At 35.1% G+C, this 10,513-nt stretch overlaps 1 protein-coding gene across 1 annotated transcript; it reads right to left on the bottom strand.

The window, feature by feature from the left end:
• Positions 1-643: 643 nt before the first annotated feature.
• On the bottom strand, positions 644-5,826 carry LOC104464900 (dachshund homolog 1-like; the record flags this gene model as incomplete). Its single annotated transcript, XM_010077748.1, has 3 exons — positions 644-756; positions 1,202-1,345; positions 5,679-5,826. Coding segments are annotated over 3 exons (405 nt in total), but the record flags the coding sequence as incomplete, so codon positions are not given.
• Between the last annotated feature and the right edge of the window lie 4,687 nt (positions 5,827-10,513).

Raw genomic sequence — 10,513 nt, 5'->3', positions numbered from 1 at the left:
ATTTAGCCTGTTGACTAGAGAAGATATTACAGCATAAATACTATCTTAAAAATTTTCTCTCTACTAATATCTTGCTGTTTGCAATATACATATACATTTCAATTCACAGGGGAAGGAATATGGCTCTCTCTCTCTTTAGTATTTAATGTATAAATTTAATGTAAATAATGGGATATGGTAAATGAAAACTCCAAAAACGGAATAAACAGTTCATTTATCGTCAATGCTTAGAGAAGCTTATTGAAACACACCTTTCAGTAACCGCCACTGAATATTAGCTATGAAATTCTCATCATGCTTTGAATGTTACCCATTAGGATTAGCCATTTATATAGTTAAAAGGCTCAAAATGTTTCAAATATACCTTTAAAAACATTGTTACCTCAAATCTAACTATACATATTCACAAAAACTGCATTCAGCATGTCTGAGATTCAACCCAATATTGCTTCAAATTAATTATTCTTCTTTAATTGCTCTGTATACACAAAAGTGACCTATTAATTTAAAGAAAATCTATCAGCACAGAATGTATTCTCTCTTATAAACAAGCAAGATGAACTTGACCTTGTTTGAACTTGTTTTGATGTGGCCCAGATGGTGGGCTACATGCTTGAATAGCAGTCTAAAGCTGAGGAAAAACTCATATAGTGAGATCTAGATTTATAGCCTTTTGCAAATTCCTACCTTGTATTGTCCTTTCAGCATCTGTTCTGCCCCCGCTGCGGTCAGCTTCTATCTCTGGGGTCAGAGAGTCTAGAAACATAGAAAGGTAAGACTGACACATATTTCATTTGGTTCTTATAGCCCTTTTTACAACCTGTTACTCCAGTGCTGAATTACAATACAATCAACCTTTGTCAGTTTTTTTAATGTTGAACAATGACTGGAGGCCAGGACAATTTTTTGTTAGACTAGGAAGATTAATGAGCAATAGATTTTTCAAGCATAACAGGGGGGGAGAAAAAGCAGAAGAAAAAAAAAATTGGCTTCTCAAGCTAATAATATAAAATTGTCCTAGTTTGGACATTCTCTCCAGTGAGTTTGTTTGCACATACTATGAAAAGTAACCAATATAGAGAGAGGCATCACTTGATTGGAGGAAAGAAATCCCATCACATTATAAATTTTCAACATAATTATCTTCTTTTGGCACTTACATTGAATGTTAATGACATGCTGGCAAAAATTGGCTTCTTACCATTTAGGACCCTGAGAGTATCTGTTGAAGCTGCCTGTTTCAGTGTCTGTTCTGCTTGCTCCCGTCGTTTAGTCTCAAATTCAAGTGCTTCCTGCAATTTCCTCTTTGCCTTTTTTTCCTTCTTTAGCCTTTTCTGAATTATTGCTAGGAAAAAAGAAAATAAGTGTATTCAAATTTGGATCTGAAACTTGGCTACATTATTAACTTTTAAGAGTCCTGAGAACAATACAACTGCAACAGTTCATATTAATTGATCTATTATACAATACCAATTTAAATTACTTTAAATTTTCTGGAATCACACTAGGATAGTTTAAGAGAAACTGTTCTATACCACGGTAGTGAAAACTGAAGGTGATATTCAGCTACAGCATTATTTTTTTTTATAAACAGATGAGAATCTCTGAATGTCCAAATCACAAAACCTTGGAACTAGCAATGAAATGCACATTTTGCATCGCCTGATGTAGATACGCCTCTGTCTCTGGGAGTGAGGTGTTTTTTCGGGATGAAGTAAGTCCACCATTTTGTTATTGCCTATAGGACACAGTCATTATACACACAGTGATGAAGTTCTCACCTGTGTGCCTGCAGCTTCTCTCCCACAAGAGGAAGATCCGTCTGGTCTGGTACCTGGGCTGCAGGAGGAGCTCAGCCCCACCCTGCTGTGGTCCTCATTCCTTAGATAAAGGCCCTGAGCTTTCTAACTCCCTTCCAAGCTGCTGGTCCTTCAAGCCATCTGGCCTCTTGGTGTTCGGTCTATTCCCCGTACTTATTTCTTATCTACATTTCCTTCTGTCCTTCCCTTTTCTCTTTCTTACTCTGTGTTGGCTCCCGTCCCATCAGACAACTAACCTTGAAGAACTCATAGCAAATCCTTTACAGCAGAAATACGTGGACAGTGCAGGGTCCCCCAACCAAATAAATATTATTTCACTTTGTCAAATGTGAGGGAAAATATTAGGAAAGGAAGTATTTTAAAACTAAGCATTACAAGGCCCCAAATTAGAAAAATATTTTCCTTGCATCTCTTGAGCTCAAATTTTACAAGGAAAAAGATTGCATGATCAAGGTGTAAGTGGATCGTAGAAGGGCTGTTTTAAAGAAAATTCATCACAATTTTCTGTTCTATGTTACCAGTGACTTACAACCACAAATGTAAGACTTGCATGATCCCTAACTGAAGGAACATACCACAGATTATGTTCCTGGTGGAGAAGAATGATGTGAACCAATTTTTCTTCTCAATAAAAGCCAAAGTGAGCCTCTAAAGAAATCATGCAGAGTCATAGAGCATTTAAATATTTCCCCCACTATGCCCCAGCTCTTCTTACATAGCACATTTAGGGTTTTCAGCGATGTGTGTGAATGAAGTTTATTTCTCATAAAATCTTCCTGGGTAACCCTTTCCTGAAGATTCTTTTTACTCTAACTAAAAAATTATCTACTGAACTACTAACTAAAGAATTATTTACACACACTAAAATAATTATCCTTACCAAAACCAGATACTAGGTGATATTAGGTCAGACTGCCAAGATCTATCTAGCCCTGTATCTCACTCCAAAGTAACCTCTGGTACATTCCCATGATGAATTCTGGAAAAGGTAAAAATATCCTTCTGCCAGTTCATACTCCCCATTTCCAGTAGTCTGTAATGGTGGTATCTTTCGCAAAATGCAAATAATGAAGGGAACTGTCATTGTTATTACTGCTTAATGTATATTCTAAGAATAACCACTTTTTGGGTGGTCTTGGATATTTTTTGTTGCTATACAGGACCGTTCAGACACAAAATGAATACAAGCACATACCTTGTAGTCAGAATAGCTACATAATTTACATCCAAGACTTTGGAATTTCGGTTCTTTCTCATTTTGTATAGTATCAACTACTTTACAGGCTAATTAGCTTATACTATCAAAGAACATCCAGTTTCTATACACAGGCTAAACTAAATACATTTTGAATCATTGCACGGTTTAAATGTTTTCATTATAAGTACTTTGAAAGTGATTGCAATAAATGAGAAGGAAACATATGTTGCTTTCTGAATTAAAATGTCATCATGGCTGACACATTGTAGATGTGACTACAGCAGTCAAAGCCAGAATTAGAAAGCCCTTACTGTGTAGCTGCTCACAGAAGAGATATTATCCTACTTTCACCAGTTGATGAGACACATCCTACAGCCTTAGGAATCACTAATTGGAATATTTACAAAGAAGGAAGGAAACAGTGCAGTAAATAAGAAGCTCTGTAGAACATACAGTAGCAGCAGTGAATTTCATTTCAAAAAGTGGCAAAAATATTCAGATGTGGCCGCTAAAGAAAAAGATATTTGACTTGTGTTAACATGATGAGTAAAAGATAGATGTTGCCTAACACTGATAATCCCATTCACCTGGTGGGTTTTGACCTGTATGTGACACAATGGCTCGTGTTTCTATGTTGCAGACTTAAGTCTATTTCAGTTTTTCCTACAGTCTCTCTTACCTTAACAGGGACATGGTACACTTCTCCCATCTTGCTCGTGCTTCCATTAAGACATATGAAACTTTCTTTAAGACATGACAGTTTCTATACAGAAAACTAAGAGTAGGTAAAGCCTACCACGTATTTTTCTACCTCTAATTGAGGAATAAATTCTCACAATAATTACAATCTGGCCTTATTTCTTTTCTTCTACTTGCATCTGTTCATTTTAAAGAATAATCCGTTACTTTTCTTTCTTTTGTACAGAAGTATCCACTAGCAGAGATAGCCATCCTCATTATATTTTCTTTGCTGCATACCACCATTAAATGTTTAAATCCATTCCTCTTTGATCTGACTCTTTTAGCAGTGCAATATCATCATTACAGGGATACATATAAAAAAAGCAGGTAATGCATCATGCTGAAAATAACTTTGACAATTATTTCAGTATACTGAATAAAATATGGGACTATCCCATGCTCTTTCCCGATATACAGCTTTCAGTGGAATTCATTTTGTTTAATTTAACTGCTCAAAACATATGTGTCTAGTCCAGGCTAGTAAACTATATTTCCTCTGGAGTTAAAGGGAAGAGAAAAAAGTCTTCATAGTGTAATTGACACCACCTATCTGTCTGAGAAGAGGACATACCAGTATATTTATTGACCAGAAAGGGAACCTATATTGACTTAAATGAGGTGCTTAACTTTAGATGGAAAAAACTTAAGTAAGGTCAGATGGGTCCCCCACAAATGTTTTCTATTGTTTATGTGATTGCCTAACCCTAAAAAGGAATACATATATTTGAGTAGTTGTGAGACACAAAGGTAGAAACATATGAAGAATAACTGAGCTCTTTTACAAAACTACTTTAGTAGTGTAAGTAGTGCAATTGTACTGAGAAAAATAGGCCAGTTGTGGACAAAGTGATGATTCATTGCACAGCTGTGACAATTGTTAATAATAATTGTATTCTCAAAAGTTAAAAAATGGAAATCAGTGATGTGACAGCCCTACCCTTAATGGGTCAAGGCATGAAACAGGATTACATTGTGTACTTACTGCTAGTATGTTAGTTAAAGGTACAATAGCACGGCTTGTGAATCCAAGCGTTCTTGGGATTCCCTGTCTAGCAGGTTCCCAAAAAATTAAACTGGTCAAGAACAGAGTTACAACTCTATCCCTGCAAAAATACATATCTGACTTGTCATGGTCTGTGCTAAACAGCAAGTAAGGCCCAGAGGTTAACTGTCCCTTGCAAAGTAATTAGACACTACTAACGGGCAAGATACATACATATGAAAAATGGCCCCATACAGAAAGACGGGCACATGTTCATAATGGAAATAGTTAATACAAATCACTGTAAACTGCCTTACCTTTACTATCAATGAAACTATTTAAAAATCTTTAACATACATATGCTTTACAGTGAGCTGATGTTAATGTTTGAAATGCTACTATTGCTACTGCCTTATCAAGAAGAACCTTAACTGTTCCTTCTACAAACATGTATTTGACCTACTATGCACTATAAAGGGCTTATATGCTACTATAATCTTTATATTTATTATATATGGCTAGCTTAAATATGCAATATATGACCCTAGCACATAAGAACAGCAACAAGAGTTCCTAAAACCGTGCAGATTCTTAAATTTAATGTAAACTGTCTTTGTATTAAGTAGCTATCCTTTTTCATAATGACCACAACCTGACAAATTCTATAACAGAACAGTATTTATAATTGTGCTGTGTATTACTGATGTAACAAGTAATATTCAAGAAAAATGTTAAGAAAAAGGAAGTTCCTTCTTCTAAATCTCATGAAAATTCTATGCGCAATCAGGCAGGCAGTAAAGCTTCCTGCATTGCAGTCAGCCTGGACTTAACATGAGGGAAGAGGGAAAAGTTTTGATCAAACACAGGTGTTTGATAAAAATTTAGGTTTCTTAAGGAAATAAACTACAAGGTGTTTATGTCTGCTTAATTAAGATACCTCTGTTCTTCTGCTCCACAGCCAACTGTTTTTCAAGTGTTTCCCTCAGTTCTATTTCCCTGAAGAGCTCCATCTTCAGCTCTGTCTTTTCCAGTTGGACCTGTTTCTCTTGAGCTCTGGCATTGTCTATAGCAACCTTTAGCAGACCCTGTTCAAAGAAAAGGTTGGATAATGTTTGAAGAATGTTAGAACAGCTGACATAAAAAATAACTTCTGTTATTTTTCCTTGATTAGTCAAGAGAGATTTTACAAATGAATTAATCCTGTTACTGGGTCAAAGCCTCCCAATTATCAACAGAATTTTTTTTTTACTGGAATTAACTTTAACAGGTGGGTAAAAATCTGTAAAAACCCAGGAGTTAAGTTTTCCCAGAAAACATAAAATTACATTTGACTGTACATATAACTAATGTGAAAACCTTATACCGATAGGTTTAGCCTTTGGAAGAAATAAAAGAGATAAGGCTACATCAGGCACTTGCCTGTGACCAAAATAAAAACCGGTCCTATTGAGAAAGAATTGACAGCCTCACAATCACATCATCCACAGAATGGCAAATTCAATCTTTAGCACAACTAAAGCCAATGGAAATTACCAAAGGGAAAAAGGCTGTTTTAAAGGCTTGCTACTTTGCTCCTTGTTGTTGTTGTTGTTGTTGTTATTATTTTCAAATATTTTCATATTTCATAGAGTTTCCAAGGAAGACAGATAGATTATTGGGATGCTAAGCAGAGGACAGTCACAAAGCAGGAAGATACCTGTTTCAAACTGTTCCCTGACCTTGTACAATGGTTATCTCATAGCAGAGAACAAAACACAATCATCTCTAGATTTCTTGACTTGGGATGGTTGAAATAAACTCTACCTTTTCTTGTTGTTATTGTATCAGGAAATAATGATTCAGCCTATTCTAAACTTCTCTTGAGAATTTCAACTTCACAGTTCCTTCTTTTTGCAAGGAAACAGGAAGATCCTGGCACAGCTAATAACTGGATAGCTAGGGCACTGAGATAGGGTATGAAAAAGAAAAGAGAAATGGAACTGAAATAAATGAACATGGAAAGAGGAAAGATTTCCTTTTCCATTTTCCAGAAGCCTGGCCATCAGGCCCTTAGGTCTACACCTGAATCTCTCCTCTTGAATCTATCATAACAGAGTAGATAATTAACCATGGATATGCATATATGAACCTCCATGGATATGGACCTAACTCTTCTGTATCCTAGGCAAGTGTCCTGACAACTTAACTGTAGAGATAATTTGACCCAACAGAGATTTAATTACTGATATAAAGCAAAACAATGCCAACAAGAGAGACTGAAGAGTACTCCCCAACAGCTCTGCTAGGGAAGCATTCAGCTAACAGATAAAAAGTTCACAATCAAGACCCAAGTTCAGAACAACCACACTACAGACAGGGAATCATGTCCCCCAACTGCCAGCTAAGCCTCCTCACCCCTCAGGCACACCTCCTAAACTGGATTCTGGGTTGCATTTTTTTTTCCCTAAAATTGTTTGAAATATCTCCAGAAAGGAATGGAAAAAAGAAGCAAGCATGCTAATAGTCGTGAAATGGAAGAAGCATCTTTTATGAGTGTTGGCCTCCACATTTATCCCACTAGTCTTCCCAATGTCAATGCCTGCTTTGAAATTTGTGTCCTTCAAACTCCACTTTTAAGTCTGTTTTTAAAGCCAGTTATTTTCAGTACTCCTCATCCTCATTCTTAACCAAATTGTTGCCTCAAGTGTTGTCTCATTCAGAGCTTAATGCTTTGTAGCTCTATTACACTTCAATCTATTAAAGTCCACAGGAGCTGAAAGAACTCAGCACCTTCTGACTGCAAGGCCCAGATGGTCACCAAAATTATATACACTACAGAAGTATAGCACTACATTTGAAAATATCTGATAATAGTAATGCGACAAATGTGCTTACAAATATGTTTAAAGTTTACAACAGTTTCCTTTAAAAGAACTAAAGCATAATAAAATAAAATAAAATAAAATAGCTAAAAAATAGCTAAAATAATTAGATAAAATAATTATAAAATAAAATAGCTAAAAAGGTATCTTGTGTTCAATGCTAAACCTGGTTTACTACTAAAGAAAACCACATAAAGCTAAATCTAAAGCTCTACAGACATATGCAAAGTAAAATGCAATTTGAAGCATTTGTAAAGCTTTTTCCAATCTATTTTTTTAAAAGTTAATATGCACCTGAATTCTGTTTCCTTCCCCCACCATATTCTCCTACATTTATGACCATCATACACTATGTTTTCTATATGGTATGCATTTGAAATAGTAAGAAATTGAAGTAGGAGTTGTTTATCAAAATCTTCTTGTGGCTTATGCTTAAACTCTAGAATATTTAATGTCCTCCAATTAATTACTTACTGGAACATGTGATTCATCGAAATCACTAATAAACCAGATCAAATGAAATTACATGAAAAGTATTTGTTGATGAAAAGTGTATTATCTAGTAAGTTGAAAGCTGCAAACACCCTCCTCCCAAATTCTTACAATCCATCTTGTTTACAATAAAATCGAGCTGCTAAAGCAACTGCCATCTTTACTCAATTCAGATACATTTATGTACATGTTTCTTCTTCATCAGGAACAAACAATTAGTAACAAATAAAAGAGATCATTACATCAAGTGCCCTTTTAGATCACCCCAATTAAAACTTTAGTTTAGCTGTATTTTAATTCTAAGATACCAAATTCTAATTTTCTGCTCTGATTGCTCTTGTTGACTTATCTTTGAAAGATGTACTCTCAGTGCAAAACCTAGAGATTATTTAGCAAGATGCCAATGTTGGCACCACTTAATGTGTTGATTGGTTGTATTTTCAGTAGCAGTTTAAAATAAATTACTATTAAACTATTATTGTCCTTGGCTGACAAAACACAATATTTTGGTGTTCTTTAAATATGAAACAATCATTATGAATAAACATGGCGAATAATACTAGAATGTAACACTGATGTGTTTAATTTCATATTAAGAATTGCTGCAAAGTATGAAGCTGCTAAAAGCATATTACATTTTCTATTGAATTTCTACACCACACTTCTCCCTCAACCTTTCCTTTTTTTATACTTGCTGCTAACATAGCTAATGGTAATACATTACCTATTGCTGCTGATTATGTCTGAAAAAATATTAGCTTTTTGGAGCCAAGACCCACTAGGGACTACTTATAAGCTACACAAAATTAAGTTTCATTTTTAGAAGTTAAATCAGTGCACATCAGTAGGCGTCCAATGTGAAAAAAATTCTGCACTAGAGCCAAACCGATGCATATGCAAAAGTGCTGTTGTTGCCAATGACAGCTCTAATGCAAAAATACTGGAAACGTTCAATATCTCCCTGTATTCAGTGCAGAAAGGGGTGAGAAAAACAACTAAAAAGTACAGCATCTAAAAATCACCCGTGCCTCTTGGAACGGGAATAGCAATTTCAGAGTTGCATGAAATTCTATTAATTCTCCCAGTGGATCAGCTGTAAAAGATTATACAAAATACGGTATGTCCAACTTGTATTCGCTATGGCTAATCCTCTAACCCGATATTAAATCAATATGCTGCCAATGACAATGGGAAATGCAGTGCATCAACAAGACGAAAATATTTCCCTTTAGGGAAGGTCAGATGTTATGGAGGCTGGATAATGATAATTGTAGTGAACATGCTCAGGTTCCAGATTTGTTTTTAATACAGTATGGCTCTATCTGGGGCCAGGGTTTAAACACGGCATGCCTTTCTTCCCCTCTGTGTCACTGTTAATAATTTTTTTTATTTCAATGTAATGTGAAAAATGGATATTTTCCCCTTGGAGATTTATAGATCATTCTGATTTGGCTTGTTTACTTTAATGCACTTGTTTTAATATTTTCCACTGATAAGTTCTTCATAAATGTCTCAAACAAAAAGTTAAATTGATATATGGTTGATGTTTCTTTCTGTTCTCTGATGTATCTGGAAACACCATCATGTTAGGGCAGTCTACTGATCCTATATAAATTAAATGTATATCAAACCTCAACTTGGACTTAACACCAGTATTACCCATCATTACTTTTAAAAATTGCAAATAATGTGTTACCTATTTTGAAAGGGGTGGAGGAAGGTATATAGAAGCTTTTTCTCTTCCTAGTTACATCTACAGTGTGTTCCACCTAACATGATTTAGTTAGCTACACACTTTTACGTGACATCAAAATGGCCCAACTAGCTAGTCCAGTGGTCTATCTAGAATATCTTATCCTGTTTCCAACAATCGCCCACAGTGAGTGAAAAAGGAAAACTAGAAGAACAAGACATGCACACAGTGAAGTTTTTCCTAGTCAAACCTCACAGCTTACAGAGATTTGTAGCTCAGGGGTTCCTTTTGCAATATTAGCTATTCATGGTGAAAACACTTTCAAATAACATTGCTTCTCTTTTAGTCAGGAAATTACACATAAATTGTATGCTCTCACTATTAAAACTGTCTAGTGAAAGGCTTGCATGTATGTACTTTTTTAGTTAACTTTGCTTCACAGGGAAATTTTTTAATATTTGCTATTTGTAACTGACTACTGACTTAGTAACACAAGCAAGGTAAGATAACACAGCTTGACTATCTCTACGTATGACTCCAAAAAGACATTTTTGTAATATCTTAGCTTGAATATCTCGATCACAGGTAAAGGCATATTGCACAAGTATAAATGACATTTTTCCATTAACATTTTCTGTGAAAAATAAAATCATTCTCTTGAATTTTACCAGAGGATAAATAAAATAACATGAAGTAAACCTATGTTATTTACTTTATCCAGTGTTT

This window comes from Pterocles gutturalis, unplaced genomic scaffold (genome assembly GCF_000699245.1).
Source record: "Pterocles gutturalis isolate BGI_N339 unplaced genomic scaffold, ASM69924v1 scaffold10053, whole genome shotgun sequence".
Lineage (NCBI taxonomy): Eukaryota > Metazoa > Chordata > Aves > Pterocliformes > Pteroclidae > Pterocles > Pterocles gutturalis.
Note: the sequence above shows the minus strand (reverse complement) of the source record. Positions and strands in the feature narration are given on the sequence as shown.